Source organism: Durio zibethinus, chromosome 2 (assembly GCF_047325235.1).
Source record: "Durio zibethinus cultivar Kanyao isolate XHJ-2024 chromosome 2, ASM4732523v1, whole genome shotgun sequence".
NCBI classification, from domain to species: domain Eukaryota; kingdom Viridiplantae; phylum Streptophyta; class Magnoliopsida; order Malvales; family Malvaceae; genus Durio; species Durio zibethinus.
Genome location: NC_143163.1, coordinates 38,076,817 through 38,102,147, shown reverse-complemented (window position 1 = coordinate 38,102,147; position 25,331 = coordinate 38,076,817). Strand labels below are relative to the sequence as shown.

Genomic DNA, 25,331 nt, shown 5'->3' with positions numbered 1-25,331 from the left:
AAATTGTTATCTCTTATGTGTTTGATTGATTGTTTGATTATGCTTCTGCTGACATAAATTAAATTGGAGCTTTTAACCTAACAAATGATATCAGAGTTATGATTATCTTTAACAAATAAAATTAGAGCTAAGGTAATTCCTAACATATTATGGGTAAAAGAAATGTATTGTATGAATATGATAGATAAAATGTGGATAAGATAAGATTATACTAAACATCCTTTGGCTTGGCTACCTTGCTTTCGTGCTTACGAGGGTTTTTTTTTTTTTTCCCTGGCATGATCTGGTGAGAGCCTTCCCCATGTGCCAACACCCAATTTTCAGGATCTAGAGGACCATTTCAGAACCAATTCCTGCCTTTTCACTCTACTTTCTAACCCCAATCAATCCTTGCAAGCAGTGAGGAAATCTGGTAACTAGAAGCATCTTGATAGGGATATAATGGTAAAAAAATTTCAATCTGGGCCGCTGTTCTAATGCTTCCTTGTTGTTGTTTCGACACGTTGAAGCACTTAAAGTCAGGAATGTTAAGATTGATGTGGACGTCATTTAGTCAACTCTAACTCAATTGACAAAAAAGAAAATCTAGCAAAAACGGAGTAAGAAAATTTTTATATTTAATTGATTTATTTATGGATTATATTATTTTTAACCAGCAAAGTCAGATACAAGTCTACTAATGTATCTATAAGTACCAAAAGGAGAGAAAAAATTGAGGCAAGAGATGAGAAGCTTGAACATAAATGCAATGTAAAGAGGAAATATAAAACAGGAAATAAATTGGAAACTGTAGGTGATAGTACGATGGAGTTTTATTCTTTGTCTGAACGGGCTAGTAAAAGCAAAACCCTGGATGAAGATAAACGCTAGTGCCCCACTTTGGTTTTCCACTCTCTTTTCTCTTTATCTTCTCTCTTTTGTTTTCTTTTGTTTGAGGAACAAACGGTGGAAACCTAATAGCTATAGAGTTACCCTACACTTATAAAAAAGAGGAACTGCTTCTTGCCCTAAAGAAAGAGGAGGGAATTTCGGGAAGAGCAGAAAAGAAAGAAGAAAAAAGGGTTTCTGAAAATACCATAGTTTTCTTTTTTTAACAAGAAAAAATATTTTATTTTATTTTATTTTATTTTTAAATTCGGTACAATATAAGAGCATTAAAAAAAACGAATAGGAATGGGAAGAGGAAAAGTGGAGTTGAAGAGGATCGAGAACAAGATAAATCGACAGGTGACATTTGCAAAGAGAAGGAATGGATTGCTAAAAAAGGCTTATGAGCTTTCAATTCTTTGTGATGCAGAGGTTGCTCTCATCATTTTCTCTAACCGTGGCAAGCTCTATGAGTTTTGCAGCGCTTCTAGGTAATTAAATTTTAATAATCTTTTCATTTATTTCATGTTAATATCAAACAACCCATATTTTTTCTTTCTTTGAAAATTTCATGGTGATCTGCTTTCTTTGCCTTTTTGTCTTCATTTTTTTCTTCTTGTGTTGGTGCAGTTGATTTTGAGATAAGGGTTTGAATCTGTTTTTTTTTTCATGGATATGTTGATTTAGCTGTTCTCGTCTTGAAAATATTCTGGGGTTTTCAGAGATCTAGGTCACTGAAAATTTTCCTATTCTGAAATATCATAGGAGAAAAAAAATGATTCTTTTGTTTCTTAGACAAGAACATGTTGGGTTGCTGTTCCAAGTCTCTTTTTGATTGGTCCAACATTTTAATACTTTAATTTATTTGGTAAATTTTGTGAACTGCTAAATCAAGATGTTACTATTTCTAAAAACTTTTGTTTGATTATCAAAAATAAATATTCTGGGAATTAAATAAGTTTATGTTTCTCTTTATTAGCCAAGATATTAAATTTCAAACAACTCAGTTTCTTGTTAATGAGTGCAGATTAGGTTTCATAGGAAAAAGTTTGGCCTTTTGACTTTAAAGTTGTGAACTTTTCTGTATCCTCAACGGGTTATAGCACACAGTTTAATGATCATTTGAGAAGGACAATAATGGTCTTGGGAAATGTAATTGTTGCTGAGTTGTTGTATTAGTGAATGGTTTATGGCTTATGAATTAATTAAATGTAAATAAAAAGTTGAATCATGCTTAATCATCAGACCATTATTCAGAAAATCAAGTCAGGAGCTGTCACTCTTTGATGTAATTCAACTTTTGAAGTTTTAAGTGTTGAACCTAACTAAATCAAAGGCCATGAGCTTAGGTTAATTTCTCTTGTTCGAAATTCGTTTCTAGCTGCCACTGTCAAAGTTTTTAGCCCAAGTTGGAAAAAGAAACAAAAAGGGATAAATTTTAAATGTGGGTTCTATGTATCCTGCCATGCTGCTTCATCTAATGGTTATCTTCAAAAAAAAAATATGATCAGTTTCAGGCATAACAAATTTTTTTTCCAGAAAAAATACTCGTATAAAATTTTCATTTGAGACCTTTGACATCAGCAACTATATAATCCACACTTCTATTGCTTACTTTTTAAATTCATATATTTTGATCCTTAATTATAACACTTTTTTTTTTAAATCGCAATATGAGGATAAAGAAAAAAAATTATAATTATTAAAAATTGAACATCAAATTTGATGAATGCTATTTTTTGAAGGATACATTTATTTTTCAAGACTGTTAGTGAAGTTCCTGTTATGTGCCTTATTTTCTTTTTATCTGTTACATTGATTTCTGCACTTGCTTTTATATGAAATTTAATCAAAATTCATTTTGCCTTTCAAAGGAAAAAAAAAAAAAAAAAACAGAGTTTACTGTTTAGTTGTTTATCTTTAGCCTATTATAAAGTTGTGCAGTAATAATTTAAGCAAATTGCAGTGCATCATTTCTTTCAAATCAACAATGGAAATCTTTAATCATAGTGGATTTTTATTGCCTAATTGATTTATTTTTAAAAATTTTGAGAATTCTTAATCCCTAATTTTCTTAAAGCCTTTTTTTTTTTTTTTTGAATTTAGCCTTAATTTTTAAATGTGATGATCCAGTGCAGCTTTCAGGTGTCTTATCTAATCAACTTACAAAGCATTTTGTTTTCAGGAATTAGAATTTGGTGAATACATATACATGAACCAACCTTTAACCAAAAGATGCACAACATATATACATCAATATTGAACATATGGACAGTATCTTTAACTGTGCATTGACACATTTACATATAGTACATTGTCTATGGTTGTGACTGAAAATTTCATATTTCTTTGTCATTTTACAAGATCCACATGCATCCCAAAGCTCAGCTTTCTTTTAAAAGCTTACTTCAAGTTTGAGCTTTTACTAGGGCAGCCTCTCAGGCCCCCCTTCTTGCTCCATTCTTCTTTCATTCAAACATAATTCTCTTATGTTTTGGGAAAAGCACTAAGGCCTTGCTTTAACCATAAGTCATGCCATCTTCAGTAACAAACAAAAGATGGGTGCTTTTTCCCCTATTTCCTTTTTTTTTTTCCATCTCCTCCCCTCCCGCTGTACATACTCGAACATTTCGAAAGTATATATTTTTCTTTTTGATAGTTTTGGCAGCTGATTTGCTTACAAATATCATTCACTTTATAGCATGTGGGGTTTCAAATTATTTGATGCAACTTTACAAGCAAGCTAGCATAATAAGATTGATTTTGTGGGTTACATAACATATTATAGTTGTCTAAAAATTATTATATAGTTATTTTGTGGGTTACATAAGAATTTTGAATCTAAATGGGAGGTAATTCTTAGGTAATTCTTTCCCATTCTATAAACTTCACTCCATCTCATTGAATCAGAGATCTTTAACTCTAAGTTGTTTCTCAAATTCTAACTGCATGTTGAACTGTCTGTCTTTCTCCTTTGGATCAACATCATATAACCTTGTACCATACAACATATGGTATTATTTCCCCATGTAAAGTTCTTTGTCATGCTCTTGTACATGTTGGTGATTAGTTTTACCTACCAATTGACATTTCCTTACAAACTATTGTTAGATTACAAGAGTTTCCTCATGTGACATTTTTCTAACTCTCTTCTTTATCAATGCAAGTAGCCAACAATTACCCAAAAAAGGAAGCCATTAAAAGCAAAAGGTAGCCATTAAAAGTAAAGGTAGCCGTTAAAAGTAAAAATTACCCAAAAAATTTACCCACTACAGTACAAAAAGCAAAAGGCTTACAAGAAAGGGAATAAACCCACACTAAAGAGACTTAACCCAACAGACAAATTCCCCAACTAAGGAATAAAACAGAACAGAATCATGATCCTTAGTCATTACAATGATGTGAAACCCAAACAAGGACCTCATTAACACCAATATAGAAAAGAAGCCCCAAGGTGACAATTCTCAAGCATTACAAAAGAACACAAGTTATTGTCTGCTATGTCTCATCTAATATTACAAGTTTGATATGAAAAATATGACACTTTATAGGGAAGCTCTCTTTGCTCCATATTTGTACATATGTATGTGTATGCGTTGTATGGATAATAGTCACTTAACTTCCTTTGGGTTAGTATATTTTGAATTTTGTTTTCTTAAGGACATGTGTCTATAAATATTTTTGGATGATTTGGTTTGTACACAAAAAAAAATTAAACACAGAAATATTTGGCTTGTACACAAAAAAATTAAACACATAAGGTCTTCAATGCCACAAAGAGTTGTTGTTAGGATGTAACCAAGTTGAGCTATGCTTTGAAAAGTTTAGGCTTGCTTGTTCTATATTTATCAAGTTTGACCTTATCAAAGCTCTAAAATGCAAAATTGTCTAACTTACCAAACTCAAGCTTGATTGGAGTAGACTTGTATAGTTGAATTGTTATCAATCCTAGTTAAGATCAAGTTTTAGCAATGTTATATGTACATATATAAATATATATATATATATATATATATATATATAGACACACTCAAAAATTGGTAAATTGAAAGTATATCAACAAAGAATTTAAGTGCAATGCATGTGGTTAATTGATTATAAATATTAGTATATATAAAAGCATTGATAATTTATTTATTTTGGCCAAATTGATAATTTATTTAGATTTATTCTTTTTAATATTTATTTATGAATAAGTGAATTTCAAATAATTAAAACTTTTAATTAATCTATTTGTATTTCCTAGTTTCAAATAATTTATTTGTATTTCCTAGTTGTATTAAAACTTTTAATGATATTAAAAAAGGAATTAGGGCATACTATTTGATAAACTCCGTTTAAAAGTTTCTATCCTTGTCCTACTAACTAGGCATGAAACTATAAACTGTTCTATCAAGGTGATCATCTAATTAACTATGGTTTCTGATGGAAAGTCTCATAATGAAAAGACAGCTTCATGGCTAAAATGGCTTGACTGTTCCTAGTTGTTTGTTTTGAATGCAGTGCTGCCATCAATATTTAGACTTGTCATCCTAACTTCCTCTCTTGGCCCTTTTTATTTAAGCAGCATGGCTAAGTCACTTGAGAGGTACCACAGGTACACCTATGGACTATTGGAACCTGGTCAAACAGAAATTGACTCACAGGTCTATTATTCTCTTCTATTTCAGCCTTGGCTTCTGGGATTCATAATTTATTTATTGGTACAATTTAAGAAAGAAACTCTAAATCCTTGCATTGAGTTTTCAGATCCTAAAGAAAAACATTTTTTTGCCAATGCAACTATTTCCCCTTTTTACTTGTTTCATTTTCCACTAGTCTTTTAACAATATGCTCAATTCTTTTTATCTTTGGCTAACTAAAGTTTGTTAATTGTTTTATTAATCAAGTTTGACAAAATCTAAAAGTGCTTAATGTCATCAAGCAGAGCAACTACCAGGAATATTTGAAGCTCAAAGCAAAAGTTGAGGTCCTTCAACGTTCTCAGAGGTAATTTGTCCAACCAATAAGCCAAACAGTTTTAAATCGTCTTTGAATCATTTGTTCATAAAATAAGTTGCTTGTTCAAGTGTGGATAGTTGACTGCATTTTATGGAGCCTATATAGAGAGAGTAGACTTGATTCTAGTGAATATATACACTTTATATTGTGTAGCCATTTTCTTGGGGAAGATTTAGGAGGCTTGGACACTAAGGAACTGGATCAGCTTGAGCATCAGTTGGACTTCTCATTGAAGCATATCAGGTCAAAAAAGGTATTCATAATCAACTTCTTCTCTTGTTTTATTTATTGTTTTGATGAAGCTATAACCGTATGGGACAATGGATTATAATTGAATTAATAGCTTTTCATTGTCAGTTCGAAATGTATCAGTGCTTTTGTAAACCCCCCCCCCCCCCCCCCCCCCCCACACACACACACACACACACACAAACACATTTTCTTCCCTTTCTTTTTTCGTAAAAGTTGGATAATGCTTTGTTCGTTAGCAACAAAAGCCAAATATGATTCAGTATTTGAGATCTTCTGAAAAGATGTGGGGAGAATTGACCTTAGCTAGGACTGAAGCTCCTTTTTCTAGAAATTGTTGCCAATTAAAACACCTCAGGTTAGGATGTACTTTGTCTTTGTCTAATATGACTCTTGTTATTCTCTTGTACCGAAATGGGTAATAAGGTTTTCTTTGATTTCATTCTTTTTATCTTAAATCATTCAGTATAGATTAATCCATAGAATTAACTCCTGGGAACTTTTGAGTTTTGACATTAGACAAACACAAACACACAGATGGTGATCTTGTAAGCAGGCAATCCTGTTAAAAAAACTTTGTTATGAGGAAGAGTACACAGTGCTGCAAAATATATAATGCTTTTGTTAAGCTATAGACCAGATCCTAGACAGTTAGGAAGGCTCTTATTGTTTTCTTCACCTTGATATATTCTTCCATTATTCTACACATTATTCTTAAATTCTAGATCCTATATTTGTTATGTCTTTGTTCAGTAAGTACTTGATATTAGAATGAGAGATTTGCATTTCAAATTTACAATAGGGTGTATGATTAAACTCATAAAAACTTGGCTTTTTTTATTTGTGAGATTTCTTTAAAATATTTGAAATATCTCAATAAGAGTGAATTTCAAATACAAGTTGAGTATTAACTATTTTCATCTATTATCCGCCATAATTCTCACAATTTATATGAGAAACTAGATCCACACTTCCTATCTCAAATCATGTTTCTAAATAAAGCACTATGAATTGGAAATTTAGGACGGTCTAGATTCATACGCAGTTAGGTGTCATTTGGCATTCTTGTCAGCTTGCATTTCATTTTTTTTTCACAAAAGAAAGCCACAGCATTGGGACAAGGGAAGGGTTGTAAGTTCTGGGATTCAAATCCTAGACCTGTTGAATGTCACCTCTTAAGGGTAATTGTATGAACCGACTTAAACTCCTAATTTGCTTGCATTTTACTATTAATTTGTAATAACATGCAACATTTTGGCAAGGTTAGTGGACCTGGGGTTACATAATGAATTTGGTCTCAAACAGAAATGGTTTCTGGGTTCAGTACTTCATAAAAGCATTTGTTTTTGGCATTTATTACCGAATAAAAGAGGCATTATTCATGCATGTTCACCTATGCATCAACTTTCTGAAAACATGGGTCCATGGTTCCAGCTTTCTTCAATGACCTAATTGCTGAAGGACAATTAGTACATACGCAAAACCATAGGTATCACATTATGTAGTATTCAATTTTCATGAGACAACCAAAATCTGTTTCAAGTATTCCATCTATGTCATGTTGAAATTTATGCCTTTTAATGAATGCAGATGCAATTTATGTTTGACCAACTTTCTGAACTTCAAAGGAAGGTATATAATACGGCTGGAGATTCTTTTCTATTTTTAGTGGTAGAAGATATTTCTGTTATTCAGATATCACCATGCATGTATTCTTTGTACAGGAAGAATTCCTACTGGAAACCAACAGAAACCTGAGAATGAAGGTAAAAACCTGCTTAAATTTTATTATGTTAAAATATTGTATTACTTAAAAGAAATGCGATTCTTATCTTTCAATGTCATTGTCAATGCTATAAATTTTGTTGTTCTGCTTTGCCAGTTGGATGAAAGTACTTCAACACTACCATCGTGGGAAACCGGGGAGCAAAGTATTCCATACAACCACCCACCTCCTCAGTCAGATGAATTTTTTGAGCCTTTAGAATGCAGCAGTTCTCTGCAGATTGGGTAACATATCGTAAATCTGTTTCTTCTTTAATTTCATGCTAATAGCTGAGGTTGACAGTCGATAGATTCTTTCCTGCTAACATAATTTTTCCTTCAACTTTTCGTGCTACAGTTACAATCCTACTGTAACAGATCAGGCCACTGCTGCTACATCCTCTACACCAAGTGGATTCATCATCCCTGGTTGGATGCTTTGATTGTTTTAACTTAAGCTAAAGAATCCAGATCTTCTCATATAACTGATAAGAATAGAGTACAATAAGCAAATCCCAACCTATGTTTTGTTCTATCTGTTATGAAGGATGGTTGAAGTGTAGGGCGAAGCTCCCATGTAATAATTATGTGGAAAACCATATTTGCTACTAAGAATGCTAAGTTACTCATAATATGCCAACTCCTTTATTCTTGAACTCTTAATATTACTTGTATAAACGTTTTATTACTTGCATTTGCAAATTTCATTTATATAATCAAAATAGCTGGTTACCAATAAATTAGAAAAAAATAAAGGAATTTATATGATCATGGTTTGGTTCTTTTTTTTTTTTTTTTTTACTTTTTGGATAATTAAGGTTAGGTTTGATGATGGATCGGATTTGATTTAGTTATTTTTGTTAATATATAATGTTTTAAAATTTTAAAATCTGAATCAATTTTCTTTTTGAAACCAAATTAATATTGATTTGAATTGATTCAATTATTGATTTTTGAAAATAGATTTAGATATAAAATAACTATTTATATTCTATAAAAATTTAAAATTTATATAAAAATTAATAAAAACTTATAATTCAGTTCAGTTATTTTCATTTTTCTTTTTCATTTCATGATCTGAAAACTTATTCTAAATTTTAATATCCAATTCAACTTAGATAAAAAAAAAATCTCATACGAGTCAAACAAACGTTACAATTTTAAATCGATTTAATTTATCTTTAGCCATTATAAAAATACTGCAGCATTGGAAGTAACGTAGAATTTCTAGTTTGAAGAGTATGGACATACATGACTTAGAAAATGCTAGGTATTTGTCTTTTCAATTGAAAGTAAAGTTTAGGTGTCAAGATCAGCCATATCCAGAAAGATAATATCTGAAGCAAGGCGTGAATAAAGTTGGGATGAAAATTCAATGCAGTAGGTTGAAGCAATATTGAATGTGCTTTTATCAGAGATCACCAGTGGGACGATTTGACATTGGGGTTGGATGAATCTGCTCAGAAAATTGATAGGCATTAACTTACCTGCTTAAATTACTTTCAATGTGAGGTTTGTATTATTGCAACTTGGCTTTTCTTAAAGTACTATTAGTAGTACTAATATTTTTACAAGATATACTAGCTAGTTAACAATTTTAAATAATGCTTTCAGGTTGAATTTAGGTTTTAATTAATTAAATTGATTCATATAGTTAATTTTAAAAAATATATATCTAATAGATTTAAAGTTTAAATTTCGGTATTTATAACTATTTTTCTATTATGTGTTCCATCTCCTTCCTTTTCTATCTTACGAATTTTCTATCTACACTACCAGTTCTTGAACAAAGTTGAAGTAAGATTAGAGGATTGACATGTCTTATTAAAGAACATTTATAAAAATTAAGTAATTAATAAATGGATATATGATAATTATTTGACCTTGTCCATGGAGTTTTAAAGTAGTCGACCGTCTGCATTAATTTTTATAATAATAGTACTCTTGTTTCATGAATACTTTTTAATTTGATTTTTAATTGTGTATCTAACTTCCAAAGTATATCCATTCCCCTCCATAAAAAAGAATGTGGGAATAACATCGAATGGTCTCGACCCCTTAAAGGAGTTTGGAAAATTAATGTAGATGGATCGGCTATAGGTAAGCCTGATCCTACAGGAATAGGAGGTGTTATCCGCGATTGGAAGGGGAAAGTATTGCTAATGTTGTCCAAGAATGTTAGAGTCAAGGAATCGAACCCGGCAGAGCTGTTGGTGGTAGTTGAAGCCCTTACTATTGTGGTTAATGCCAATCTGAATCCCTTGCCTGATATTATTATCGAAAGCGACTCCAAAATTATTACAGCCTGGCTCAACAAAGTAAGTGAATACTCTTGAAAGTATAATGATTTGTTGAATAGGTTGTACAATCTCTTCGTTAGGGTTAAGAACATCACTTTTGTACATGGTTTTAGAGAGGTTAATTGTTTTGTGGACTCTCTAGCTAAGATGAGAGTGCACAGATCTTGCGATTTTGTAACTTGACTGTAATGAACCGTTTTATATAAATAATATCTTTATTTCAATCTTAAAAAAAAAATGGTCAAATTCTTTTTAGCTTTGACTTTCATTTTATTTTTAAAGTATTAAAAAAATATTTTCTAAATCTATAAATGAGATTTTTAGATATATTTTTATAAAAAATTAGTTTAATAAAATATTTAAAATATTAATGATCAAAAATAAAAATTTTAATCCCTTTACTCGTTGCCTCATTGGAAAGTTGGATGCGGAGAGATTCAAAGATCTCTTGATTTGATAGCAGTAGTGATAAGTTCCGGTTTAAGGCAGCTAACTTGGATTTGCTTTTTTATTTTAGTTTGGCTTATATGTTATGGCTGCCAACCGCTGCCCCTAAAATTAGCTCTACTTCTCCCCATTAAAGGGAAGCTTTTGCTTTTAACCAATTGCATGTCTGTGGTTTGGTTGGGTTTCTCCCCAAACTTAACCCCAATTGTCCAGTTTCCATATAAACGTAAAGGAAAAATAAAGGAAATTTTGTGGTGCAATAGCATTAATGTTAAGGGTATTTTTGAGTATAAAGGATAAATTGTTTTTTTTTTTTTTCCTCTCATTAGAAACTGTCATAAGCATTTTTATATTCCAACAAGAACATGTTAAGTTAACCTGACACATATAATATAATGTTAGCTCGATCACGTCATTATTTTACTTTGCAGATTTTTTACCTTTTACTTATAAATAGAACCATCTAAATACTATTTAATCAATCTATTTCTCTTTTTTATTTTTCTATTTATTTATCCTTTTAATCTTCCAAGAAACACTTCCTACTTTTTTATTACTCTTTTTCTCTCGTAATGTCAGGGTCCTTATTTCTAGCTAGAAACTCAGCACAAACAATTAATCATTTGACAAATACAATAAAAGTCTTTAGCTACTTCATATGGTTTTTATATAGGGAATGGAGGTTCGAGCTTCAGTCTTCATGTGCTTTCTTATGCAATATTATACCTAGCTAACAAAAAAAAGGGAAGGGGCCACTTCTTTTTGGTGAAGGTAATTTCTTTTATGGTGAAATATGGATGGTGATAAAAATGGTACATGGGTCTGAGATGAATTGCCACAATTTAAACCATGTTAATTTCCCATGTCTGTCAACTAGATATCTTGCAATAAACAAAGGGGTCTTTTAAAAATTTTTTTTTTTTAAGTTATGAACTCGATACATTTGATTTTAGAGTTATCATTGAACTAACCGCTTGTTAAATAATTATTTTAATTGATAGAAATTAGTAATGTGTTTGCAATGTGTACTTAACTATAAACATTTTGCCAATTTTTTTGGCTATATATGCATTAAACAAATCCAGATTTGAAAAATGAAGACAACTGAAGTAATATCAATGTTGTGATTGTAATCAAATAATGCAAATTTTAAAAATAAATAAAAACCTTTTATTTATCAATGTGTATTGGCTCATCAATGGGACTTTAGCTTAGTCCAAGAACAAAAAGTTTAAGAGGTTTAGTTAATGTCCTTATGCCTATAATACCTTCCATATATATACACACACAATAGATAACAGCTTCTTCCTATGGTTGGTTTTGTTGCTTCATCATACATCATTAGGCACTGTTTCGGCATTGATCAAATGTCAGCATGGAAGCTATAATTATTGTAGTGTAATTAATCAATAATAATTTAATATTATATGAAATTAAAAAAAATTATATGAAGTTCGTACTTTTAAGTGGTAGATTATTATATAATTTTTTATTTTAATTTACTAATTATAAGGTTATATTAAAAAAATTAAAATGAAATGCTCCTAGCTTTAATTAATTACTCTCTTCCACTCAAAGAAATGGTCACAGTTTGATATTTGGCAAATAATTATCTTAAATATTTTAGTAAATTAACTTTATATATCTAAAATTACTTTATTGAAAGCTTGTATTCTTTTTTTTTTTTTTTCTAAATTCAATTGGTAAAGGAATTTTTTTTTTATTGTCAACTTGAATTGGATTTTTATGACAAATATTTCTAAAATAAAATTCTAAATGTGCCAAATCAATATTAAAAGTGAATCCTTAAAATAGTTTTAAAAAAATTTATATATTGCAAAACTTGAAAAACATTTTGACCTATTAAAAATAATATAAATAAATAAAAAAGAAGACAAAATTAGAAAAAGATTGACGATGAAAAATCAAAGAGTTTTCAAGGAAAATCACTTCGAGAAAACAATAAATTTATTGTAAAATTGGGTTTCTTTTTGGTTTTTAGTTAAGAAATTACTAATGAAATTAATACTCGTACTTAAAAAGAAGAACAATTTTCAAAGTCGTCTAAAATTAATTTGTAATTTTATTATGGAGTGGGAAGCCCTTACGGTCTTTAGGAAGGGTAGGTAGGGGCAACCATTTATAAGTTTACATGATAAACACAATAATTTATAATTTTATTATATAATTTTATATAATAATTTAAAAGTCGAAGAAATATGTAATTCTTATAATAGTGTAAGTGGATCTTTATTTTTAAAAAATTACAATTACGACGTTAAAAAATTCTTAAGATATATGCAATTATTGTTTATGAAAAATAAGTAAGAAAATGTATCTAAATTCTTTTTTGTTCTCTTTTATTTGTTATATATATATATATATATATGTATATATTGAGATTGAAAAGATTGAAATTTAAGTTTTAATCGTTAAAATTAAAAATTCAATACTTTATTAATAAATTGTATGATTGTTGGTTATTTATTATAATCCTTTCATTTTTATCACAAATACCACCAATTCTTGAAACAAAAGTTGTAATTTAAATATTTATTTAGATTCGTGTCAAAAAAAAATTAAAGCTATTCTGAGTAAATGTTAAAAGTTTTTTTTTTATTAAGATAAAATTTTAAATTTCCTTCTTAGACTTGAATCCTGATATGGATAGAATAAAAAATGGATTACTTTTTAATATTCTTAAAACGATTATTTTTATATATTAGGAAACAGAGGATTCCATCTTTCTCTTTGAGTAAAAAAATATGCATCAATTATCAAATTAATGTCGGCTTCTACTTCTATTTAAAAAATGTTGAGATCTAATGCTCGAATTTTTCATTCTTCTTTTGTACTTTTTCGATCGTACAAAAAAAAAGAAGAAATTATTAAATATATTGATAATAATTTTTTTTAATTTTATAAAGGGAGTTAATAGAATTACGCATATTATTTAGTGTATATTTTAAAAAATAAAAGATAATTTAAAAAAAGAAATGAGACATATGTCATCCTATTAATCTTATTTATAAAGTTAAAAAATTTCACTAATAATATATCAAATAATTTTTAGTAAAAAAAGTATGTATATAAAATTTAGTAAGGAGCAAATTATGTAGGCAGTTAGGTATACATGCTAATGATGCTGCATCGTCTCATACTTTCCCCAAATCTCAAAGTCTCCCAATACGAAGATCCAAATCCAATTGATGGCCGAAAATGGTATAACATTTCACACCATTTTTCATTACCATATTTCTCGTGGATTTTTTTTTTTTTCCTAATGAGAAACTATTGTTGAAAACCAAAAACAGTGAGCCCCATTTTTGCAAACTTTATCTAAAGGTTACCTAACTTTTGCTTTGCCACTATATTTGATAATGTATTTGTGTTATGTAAAATATTGATAATGTGCATATTAATTCATATAATATTTTATACGAAAATTACGTATCATAATCAATATTTATATTTATATTGTATTTTATATAAAAATTACGTGTCACAATCAGTATCAACATAAAAATACAAAATATGTTTTTTATTAAACATATATAATTTTTATTAAAATTTTAAATCGAGTCATTTTTATATTATTTTTAAATTATTTTTGTATCGTATTTTAAATTATCAAATTTACTTACTAGAACCTCAAGATACCTTATCAGAGTGGCAAGATAAAAAAATTTTTTCTTTTTGCAAAGGCGAAAAAAAGAAAGTTGTTGGCCTCAAATTTTTAAACCTCGAGCGTGAGATTCTCTTGGTTTCGCTTTATTTTTTATCTGTTGCCAACTATATGAAACTTGTGCAGCTTAAACAGGAAAGGAAAAGGAAAATCCATCATGAAAATGAAAAATTGAAAATTATTGTGATTGGACTTGACATATTTGGAGGGATGCACTTATTTCACTAGAATTTTGTGAACAGACAGAATCTGTCTTCAAACAATGATATTTTATTTTCTATAATGAGAAATGCAGCTTTTTTTTTTCACCCATTTTTTTACATGAATAAACAAGATAGAGGAATCTCATACAATACTACTAATGTATTTATGTTTGGTAGGAAGGGGAAAGAAATTGAAGGGAAAAGGAAACCAAGGAAAATGGTTTTTTTTTTCTTTTTTAAATAATGTGATCAGGCATATCTTCAAGTTTTACCTAAATTTATTATTTTTTTTCAACTATATTAAAGATGCGACTTCCAAATCAATATGATGCATTCAAAATTTTATTTTTGAATTAATACTCCTCACAAATATCGAACTTTGATTTACAAGAAATGGAATTAACACATTTGCGAAGGTTTAGATAATCACATGAACATTGATCCCGTTTGGCATTGGGATGAAAATGTTTTTTGAAATAAAAATGGTTTTTTCACCTTTACCACAATGCCCAAACAACTTTGAGGTGGGATTTTTTTTTTTTTTTTTTACTTGTGATGGGGTTGAAAGCAGATTTTAAACCAACATTTCAAGCAGCACTTAACTTGCTTTAGTAAAATTAGGCCTAAAATCAAGCCAATTTACTTCTTTTATTCTTTGTATAATTGGCAAGAGTATTAATAAAATTTACCTTTTGGGATTTTTTTTTTGTGCACCAAGTATTAGGGAAGAAGGGTTTACCCAATGGGTTTTTTTTTTTTTTTTTTTCTTTGTTCTTTTGGAAAAGCTGAAGAAAAATGTATTATTAGAGGGAAAAGTTTGTGTACAAAAAAAACTAACAGCAAAGCCAGTATAAAAGGAGATCAGCTGACAGAGAAGAGGGGGAAAAAAAAACCAAACAAGAAGATCAAGACACCAAAAGGCATGCCAAGATGTCAATTGTTACCCACATAAGACGTTAATGAAGGTAAGACCAAGTCATCAATATGAAAAAAGCTTGGCAATAATTAGTTGGATTGGGATTTTTTGGCAAATGCTGAAATTTTACCTAATGTTTTTCTTTATCAAGGACAATAATTTCGAAAAAGAGAGATTCAAATCATGTATGTAGAAAAGTTGATTTTTTTACTGATTTATTAGTCAAGATGGGGCAAATAGAGTAGGGTTTTTGTATGCAATATTGTAGGATGTTTACTTTTCTGATCATGTTAATGTTAAATTTTAAGATAGATATTTAATCTAAAATCAGATGAATATTAACAATGTTTACGCTTATATCATGGTAAATTTTAAGATGCGCATCCAACCTAAACTCAATTAAAAAAAAATGGAGTAATCTTTGTTACATTTATGTGTCAACGTTACTTCCAATTTAACAAATTTATGATTTATTTTATCTCTAATTAAATAGTCAATATAGGTGTAATTTGTTTTGGAGGCATTCTGTTCTTATTATGACAAGATCTAAACCTTTGCGGTCGATCTTTTTATACGAATAAAAATGTTCATTTGATTGAGTAAAAATAAACTCAAATAAAATCATGTATACGGAAATTAAACTTGTCCACAAGCTAGATTATCTATTCAACCCATGAGTCTAGCTTAGCTTTGATAAAGAATTTTGAATTTAAATTTGACTTGATTCGAGATATTAAATTAATATTTTAATATATATATTTAAAAATTTTGAATCCTTTGAATTCGGTCTAATCCATCAACACCTCTAACGGGATATAAGCGTTGACATTATAATAGTGCTAATATGATGGTTATACATTTTGTCTCTATTTACTTAAAAATTACATGTTTTTTAGGACTCTTAATGGCGTTTAATCTTATCCATTTTGGTGACCGCTTGGTTAGCATGGCTTGGACAAGAATTGTTTGAAATTTAACTTTTCTTTTGCATTGTACCAAAAAAGGTGCTATATTTGAAACTTTTTTTTTCTTTTCTTAAGAAAAGTTTAATGCCTTTTGGGTACAAACTATTTGACAGTAGTTGTAGTTTAGTAGTATATTCTACTTATAAATTGCAAGGGAGCTTTAAATCAAGTTTCAAGAGTACTAATTATAAAGGAATATGATGCATGTGCAAAAAAAAAATTGATGCAGTGACATGATGTCGTACGGAAACACTCGAATTCAGTTAATTTATATAATAGTTTTTTAAAAATAATATCTAACTAATTTAAAAATTAAATCTTATCACTGATATTTTTTTTTCAAGTATGAACTTATAGAAGAAATGGTAATTTGAAGAAAATGCTTTAGAAGAAAGCTTGTCGGTGGAAGGTGTGCCTCAGTACAATAATGGAAGTATGATTGATGTTACAGAATAACATATTAGGACCACTTAATCGCTCATTTTATGCATATGCATATACATCCAATAAAGAGGCCAACATAGGCATATCGACAGCCACTCAAATTTGGTCACACTACCCATAAAAATGTTGGGATTTTCATTGTCAAATGTTTTAAGATCATCCAAGACATCCCTAGAACTATTCATGAGCCAAGTTGCCTGATTGAACCCGTCTCAACGTTAAACTTTTGTTAATTAATTTCTTATATCTAAACTGAATTAGTTTATTGATTTTATATTTATCCCTACTTGATAATATATGAAGGAGAGATGCACTTATAATAATGTAATTTTTTTTTTGGATCCTTATAGTAAAATTATTAAATTTAAAATTATTATTTTGATTCAAATGAGTTATAGATTTGATTTTGATGCAAAGATTTAAAAGTGTAACAGTTTCACTATAATATATATTTTGGCTATAAATAAAAATAAGAGGTAGAAATAAAATAATATTGGTGTAAAAAGGAGACAAGTTATTATTTATTTATTTATCTTTTACAAAGTATTGGTATTGCAAGTTTATATTATTATTTTTTTTGGGGCAAACCAATTTTACATTGTCTTAATGTTTTTTTGAAACCAAAAATCTTATATAAGGTATGGTTTTTTTTTTTTTTTATTTACATATGAAAACCCATTTGATTGATCTACACAAAGGAAGGCAATTCTCCATCATCCCATAAATCCCATTCCTCTTCCAATATTTGAACTTAAAATTTTTAAATGAAAGTCTTACCTTAAACTCTAACCCTTAGAATGCCAAATTGAGAAAATTTATTTATTTTTATATAGATGGACAAAACTTAAGGAAAAAATTAGAGAAAAAACCCATAAATGCTAAAAATCGAATATCAACTAGGGATGTCAAATTTATCTATATTCAATGAAACACTTCTTTTTTTATCCGAACATGAATGTAGATAGGCATTAAGTTGTGAGTATGGGGATGGAATTGAAAATGATTTTAAATTTTTATTGGATGTGAGAATAGAGATGTGCAATATAGCACTCACATTGTGCCTGTACCTTATACATATTTATATATTTAGTAAATAAATTTTTTATTAAATAATGTAAATATTAGTATTTTAGATTAATTAAAATTAATATATTTTTATTGAAAAAATATATATTAATATATATTTATAAAAAAAACTTAAATATATAAGATAAAAATAAAAAAACCAAAACCAAAAACATAAATTTTAGTTTTTAGTTTTTTTTTTTTTAAGTTATGAGTCATACCCATTAAATACCTATGAAGATAAGAATGGAGATAAATTTAAAACATTCATTGAATATAGATACAAAAATATATAAAATATAAAAATTAAAAAATAAAAAATATTCTATCTTATCTATACCTTACTTATTGATATTCCTAATCTCAATCTTTTAAAGAAGACGTGTGGACCATTTAAACTAAGTCCTAAGTTTGCCAACTTGAGAAAACTCAAACAATGACATTACTACTTACAAATAAAATTATCACGTGGTAAACTCTAAAAATTAATAAGATTATCATGTAATAAATTAACAAAATAAAAAAATAAATAATTAAAATTAAAATTTAAAATCAATTGACAAAAAAGAAACCCAATTTAAATATATATATAACACTGAAAAATCAAAACTTAACGATCTTCTGTACATCAAATTCCAAATAGAAAAAAAGGCAATAATTTAACGATCTTCAAAACAACTCTAAAATTTATGGCTTTTAATTAAAAGAGAAAAGATCTCCGCCGTCAGCGGGAACTGTGTAACAGAGGGGTTCCCGTACAGGTCGTGACGGTAGCATCTATAGCCTATAAGTAAGAAGAAAGCTGTCTAAAGAGAAGAACTACGAAAAACAAATATTGTGGTTCCAACACCAGACAGTAACGAGTGGACAGTTATGCTAACCAATGGGAAGTCGACAGCACATTCTTAAAAAACCACTCTGGTTTACCCCAAATCCACCCACTTTCCCTAAAACCACTTTACTTTCAGGTTTTTTGTTTTTTTTTTTCCCGGATTTCCAATTGTGTATATGTGTGCATGCTTTCTCAGACACACTTCACAATTAGAAAACGAAAGGAAGAGAAAATAGAAAAGAAAAAAAGAAATTCCTACTTGGGTGTTTACTTAATCTTCCTTCTTCCTTTTTTAGTTTCAGAATTTGGGTTTTGCTTATTTTGGTGTTCTCTGGGGATTTCCATTTTTTGAAAGAAAGAAGAGAAAGGGAAGTAAAAATAGAGAGAGATGGGGAGAGGTAGGGTTCAGTTGAAGAGGATAGAGAACAAGATCAACAGGCAAGTTACTTTCTCCAAAAGGAGAGGTGGGTTATTGAAGAAAGCTCATGAGATCTCTGTCTTGTGCGATGCTGAGGTCGCTTTGATTGTCTTCTCCCACAAAGGGAAGGTCTTTGAATACTCCACTGATTCCAGGTAGCTCTTCTCTTTTTACTTTCATCCAAACTAAGCATTTCTGTTTTTCATATGCTGGTTCCCCCACCCCTTTTTTCTTTGGCCTGATTCTGCTCTGCTTGTGTTTCTTTTTTAATGTTTTTTACCCTTCAATTTGGTGAACAATCTCACTTCTTCTCCACAAACTTCAGAGATCGATGTTTCTATTTACAGGTTTTCCCTGTAAGAAAAGAAAACAATCTTCTTGTCATCTACTTTCTTTTAGTACTTTTCAAGATATTCAGAAACTAAAAAATAAACAATAAGTTGAGATTAAACTACGAACTTACGGAGTTTTCTTCTTTTTTTCTTGTTTGAGAGTCAATAGACTGAAAAAGATATTGTATTAAATATGGTTTTTTTAGCCACTGTCTTGAGCTGTCCCTGGATTTCATGCAAAGTTAACAGGTGAAATTAAGGTATGTAACAGTTTAGCCAAAAGAAGGACTTTATAAAGTGACAATAACTATATCAGTATTAGAATTGTTTCAGGGACCCTGAAGTAGCAAAAGAATGGAAACCTTTGGGGAGTTTGGTCACATCTGGCTAAAGAGGTTATTGACCAATGGAAGAAGAAGAAATTTGCTTCTCTTCTTTCTTTTTTTGAGTATTTTGTTCTAGTCCGATGGTCTAACTTTCTCAATTAGGAGAAAACACGAAACATCTATTATGCACTAAATTGTTATACCAAGAAATAGAAAATAAAAAAAATTTGCCATCTAAAAGGAAAAATCATTCCTAAGAAACATATTTTCTTCTAAAGATAGAAAAAGACGTAAAGTTTATAGTTTTGGTGAAAATATATTTGTTTTTTGTAATTTACTTTCTCTTGGAAAAAGGGTTAATTTTGTTCTAAAATTATAAATCAATTGAAGTACTTATTTAGTATTGCATTTGCACCCTCTTTGTCATCTTCCCTCCTTTGGGTACTTTTTTTTTTTCTTTTTGTTGTGTGTTTTTGGGTTTATTATATCTCCTACAAGCTACAATTTCTCCATCTCTTCTCCTTCACCAGCTCTTAAAGCCTAGATCCTCTCTAGCTTTTGACAACTCTGATCCAAGGACTCCAAATTCCAAACTAACTAACGAGTCGAAAAGAGGGTATCTTTTTAGTAGTTTGAAAAAGAAGGATCCTACAGTTCTTTTGGGTGGACAAAGATGGGGATTTTTAGTTTTTTACTCTTGTAGTTAGAAGATTCCTTAATGGAGGAAAATAGCAGCTACTGACTATACAATTGTTGCTTGATATCTGCCTAAACTAGCTATATTTCAATGATCTGTTTTTTTTTTTTTTCAGCAGATTCGGTTACGTGTAAGTCATTACTTAAAAGGATGCAGTGACCCCCCCCCCCCCAAAAAAAAAGAAAAGGAAAAAGATAAAAAACTATTTATAAACCTTGAATAATCAGGCAATTTCCCATTGAATATACAATATTTTAAGCTAATTATCAGAAAAAAAAAAAAAAACTACAATTATTTGTTCAAGTTCTTTTTTTGGTTTTGTTTATACAAAGAAGCCTAAAACCTGAAAAGAATTATAGAAGTTGAATCTGTAAGTGTTGGAGATCGAAACTCAACTTTACTACTTCTAAAGAAAATAATTACAAGAAAAAAAAAACCTCCAATTATTTGTTCAAGTTCTTTTTACAGTTTTTTTTTTTTTTTTTTTAACTTTTGTGTTGTTCTTTAAACATTTGGCCTTTGTTGTTTTAGAAAATTTTAATCATAAAGAAGGTTGCTTAATTCTTATTATTAACTTTTTTTTTCATGTTTTCTTTTTTTTTTTTTGGGGGGGGGGGGGAGGGGGCCTGTTTAAGTTCTGTTTGTTCTTGAGAAAAGAAATCTTTCTATCCAAAATTTACTTAAATATTAAAAAATTTAGCTCATTCATCCTTCAATCTTAATATTTTACAATTAAATTAATAATACATAAAAGAACAAATTTCACATACATGATGATCATGGATATTAAACATTTATAAAAAGTCTTATATCAAACTCCCCAGCTTAAAGATGATAGATACCTAAACCATTGAACAAATTTCAGCAGCTTTTATATATTGTAACTTCCTTTGATACAATACATATCTCCAAGGAAGAAGTGAAGTGGTGATTAACCAGTAATTATGAATAAAGTCAAGTTAGTGGATTTATAATCCAATTCCTGAACCACCATAACCCTCAGGGATTGGCTTGGAAAATGGTTTTCATTTCCAGCCACAATAATATGCTCTCTTCTGTGGACATTACAGTTGATGAGAATGTCAAAATATTAGGCTTAATTTGATGTATAGTTACTAACAATTAGGAAATGGAACTTAGTTATTATATGCTATTATTTATGTACTACCCACCCTATTTTTGACTCTTGGATATGGAGTTTATTAAGTTTTTTTTTTTTTTTTTTCACAAATCAGTAGCTAATTATTGATTGTTTACTGTTGCTAATGTTGATTCTGTCTTTTTTTTTTTTTTTGTTAACTCTAACTTGAGGCTAACTAAGACATGTTGGTTTGGCTTAGCATTTTTGAAATAACTAAAATACTTCCAGGTTATTGAATTGAAACAAGAAAGGTAAATTTTTTTTTTCCGATAAATCTAGTACTTACCTTATACTTAACTGCAGGGAGAAAGCATTACGTCTTGAACACTAACAACCTTAAGTCTCTCATGCCATGTGAGCTAAGCTCAATTGGCAAACTTGACAATTTCTTAAATACTATGAAACATTTTTAAAAAATGAAATACATTCTTGGTAGTTTGTCTTCTTTTCTTTTTTTTTTTTTTTTTGTTACGTTTAATTCATATAAAATAAATACGAACACTCCAAACAATTTTAAAATACTTAGCGGAGCTTAAATCTTAGTGATCTTCTCTTGTATCAACCAAAAAATAAAAAAACTAAAGTGAGAATTTATCTGCTCGATTTTATATTTTGATTCTTTAATAAGTTTAGAAAAAATGTCCATATATATATTGTTTTTAAATAAGGGTTATAATAAAGCTACAACAAGTTTTCCTAGGGAATTACTACTGAAGAAAATATTGTCCTTGATACTGACTTTTCCTTTCTGCAACAGCATGGACAAGATACTTGAACGATATGAAAGGTATTCTTATGCTGAAACACGGCTTGTTGCAACTGAGTCTGAATATCAGGTAACCCAGCTTTCACGTACGCCGTTAGCTCGCCAGAGTTCTCATTATGATTATATGTACTGTTTGCCATACCATTTTGACAGCATAAAAGGATTGTGGTACCTAACTTAGTACATTTTATAGCTTTTAGGGCTAGCTGACTTTGACTTGTAAAGTTAGTAACTGTTGAGATACTCTTCGCTTTTACTTTTTGGTACGGTAATAACTGAACATAATTAAGCTTTCAAATCAATCTTTTAGGAATAATACATTGTGAGAAAAGGCCAATTGACAATTCATTGAAACCGGCCTCTCAATATTCTGGTAACTACTCTGCAGGGAAACTGGTCCATGGAGTATAACAGACTTAAGGCTAAGGTTGAGCTCTTGCAGAAAAATCAGAGGTACTACCCAAGTGATAAATATATATATATGTGTATATATAGGCCTTCCTGACATCTAGAATTTCTTTTAGCATATGTGTAATTAGTTTTTGTCACTTCTTAAACCTCTCCTGCAGGCACTACATGGGAGAAGATTTAGACTCATTGAGTCTCAAGGAGCTGCAGAATTTGGAGCAGCAGCTTGATACTGCTCTTAAACACATTAGGTCTAAAAAAGTAAGCTTTAACAGTTGTCGTTTTCCAATTATAGTAGTACAATTAAAACTGTTTCTTCTTGTTTTAGTGACGAAATTGTGGCTCTTGCAGAACCAGCTAATGTACGAGTCAATCTCTCAGCTTCAGAGAAAGGTAAGTCCTCATAACATTTGACTTGCTTGTCGATCCTGGGGAGATTCATTAGAAGAACTTCATGCAGGCTTTATATGAACTTGAATCATATATTATGAAGCTAGCCCTAAATCCCAATGATCTAGACACTTGTATAGATAACCATAGGATCATCAGCTTAGGCTTCACTGACCTAACTTTAGTCATTTGTCCTTGTTTTTGGCTTTATTTCTCTTTTTTCCGCTGTTGATTGTGACATCGGGCGTGTAAAATTTTACTGACAATGAATCCCCTTTCAGTTTTCATGCATATGACATCTCTAATTGTGGTCTATATGACAGGAGAGGGCAATACAGGAGCAAAACACCATGCTAGCAAAGCAGGTGACTTACCCTATTCATGTTTATGATTTCATCAATTAACCTACTTCTAGTAATTTATTGAAGAAAGTCCCTTCCTACTGCTACACCAAATCATTTATAAGAGCTTTGATATGTAATGTAAACACGTACTAACAAATAGTCTATCTTTGCATGTAGATCAAGGAGAGGGAGAAGACAGTTGCGCAGCAGTCACAGTGGGCGCAGCAAAACCATGGCCTCAACACATCATCCTTTCTGCTGCCAGAGCCTCATCCCTGTCTGAATATTGGGTACCCCCTCCTCTCTCTCTTTTAAAGTTTTTTATATATCCTTCAGTAGAAATGACTATAATCAATATCATTAGCTTGAAAGAATATGCCTAGTATATAGTTTTAGCCTCATGAGACTTGAATAATCAGTTAATCATTAATTTGTATGGTATGGGGTACCACAATTGAAGTTCTTGTTCTTTCTGGGTTTAGTTCTTTCTGCTCATGCTTTGACTATAACTTATCGACCAAAGAAGATCAATCCATAAAGTTCATTTTCTGTTGTCTACACAGAGGCCATAACATGCTAATTTAATTTCTAGTTTACATTGCAGTGGCACATACCAGGAAGAAGCAACAGAAGCAAGGAGGAACGAGCTTGACCTTACCCTTGAACCTATTTATTCGTGCCATCTCGGATGCTTTGCTGCATGAAAATTGGAACAAAAATAGCAATGCTTGTAGCAGCTAATTAATTATAAAGTTTTGGTCTGTGTAAAAATATGGACATAGATCGATGCATTATGGTGAAATAGGCATGAGAAGCAAGGATAAAATGTTTGAAAATCATGCTCTTATATCTGATTATTATATTTTGACTTATTATATAAATATATCTATGTGGATGATAAGTGTATATCTGAATCTCGGATTTCTATTTTCTCATTATCAATTATCAGTTGTTGCCCTTTGAAATTCCAATTTCATAACCAGACCTTTCATAATAATATCTTAGATGACCCAGTTTAGGAATCAAGAACAAAATGAACATAGATTAACTTTTAAAAATATATACAAAGATAAACTATATATGTAGAATATAATTAATAGAGAGAGTAATTTTTATGGCTAGATACATGTATATATGTTTACAAGTAGGATAAGACGATTTTTTATCATCTGCCATTTTCCCTCTTTATACCATTAAATGAGTTGTTTCTCAAACTTTGAGTCAGCACTAGAAGTTTGGAAGGGCATTGGGAGATCAAAATTCTGTGTCTATCATCCACAAAAAAAAGATGATTTTGTTTATAAGACAATTCTAGAACTTTCGACCATTGGTAAAACTATTTTGTATAAACAAAGTATTTTGTTTTACAAGGTTTAAGATAAAATTTTTGTTTTCAATATTCCTATCGCTAAATTTATATAGCGATCTATCAGAGATTAATAAATAAATAAATTTAATTTTACAAATAAGGACACATATAAATGTTTTGGAATATAGCCTATTATGATTATTTTTCATCTTTAATTATAACTTTTAGACACACATTCTTATGTCTCTAATTTTAGAATTAGAGAAAATTAAATTTGTTCTTAAACTTAGATATTGAGGTAGAAAAAATTGCCAATAATTATAAATAACAACAATTCATGAAATTACTAGCTAAAATCATTTAAGAACTTCTATAATTGCCTTTGGATATATATATTTTTTATTTTCTAAAAAATTCGTAAGATTTATGGTAATTAATAATTTTTATATAAATTTTATTCTA

The 25,331-nt window shown here is 29.6% G+C and overlaps 2 protein-coding genes across 4 annotated transcripts; both read left to right on the top strand.

Moving 5' to 3' along the window:
* Positions 1-650: 650 nt before the first annotated feature.
* On the top strand, positions 651-8,544 carry LOC111317586 (MADS-box protein 04g005320-like). 2 transcript variants are annotated; one of them, XM_089755646.1, is made up of 8 exons: positions 651-1,358; positions 5,435-5,513; positions 5,795-5,856; positions 6,022-6,121; positions 7,708-7,749; positions 7,842-7,883; positions 8,000-8,127; positions 8,240-8,544. In XM_089755646.1, exons 1-8 carry the CDS (start codon positions 1,174-1,176, stop codon positions 8,322-8,324), a joined length of 723 nt encoding a protein of 240 aa, XP_089611772.1. In that variant the 5' UTR covers positions 651-1,173; the 3' UTR covers positions 8,325-8,544. The 2 variants fall into 2 exon arrangements, with proteins under 2 accessions (XP_089611772.1, XP_089611768.1); XM_089755642.1 differs by having other exon boundaries at positions 1,032-1,358; positions 5,432-5,513.
* A 10,183-nt stretch (positions 8,545-18,727) lies between these two features.
* LOC111318235 (agamous-like MADS-box protein AP1) lies at positions 18,728-24,466 on the top strand. Of its 2 annotated transcripts, none has more exons than XM_022920974.2 (8): positions 18,728-19,311; positions 22,410-22,488; positions 22,807-22,871; positions 22,988-23,087; positions 23,178-23,219; positions 23,540-23,581; positions 23,738-23,850; positions 24,165-24,466. In XM_022920974.2, exons 1-8 carry the CDS (start codon positions 19,127-19,129, stop codon positions 24,262-24,264), a joined length of 726 nt encoding a protein of 241 aa, XP_022776709.2. In that variant the 5' UTR covers positions 18,728-19,126; the 3' UTR covers positions 24,265-24,466. The 2 variants fall into 2 exon arrangements, with proteins under 2 accessions (XP_022776709.2, XP_022776708.2); XM_022920973.2 differs by having other exon boundaries at positions 18,944-19,311; positions 24,153-24,466.
* Positions 24,467-25,331: the final 865 nt, after the last annotated feature.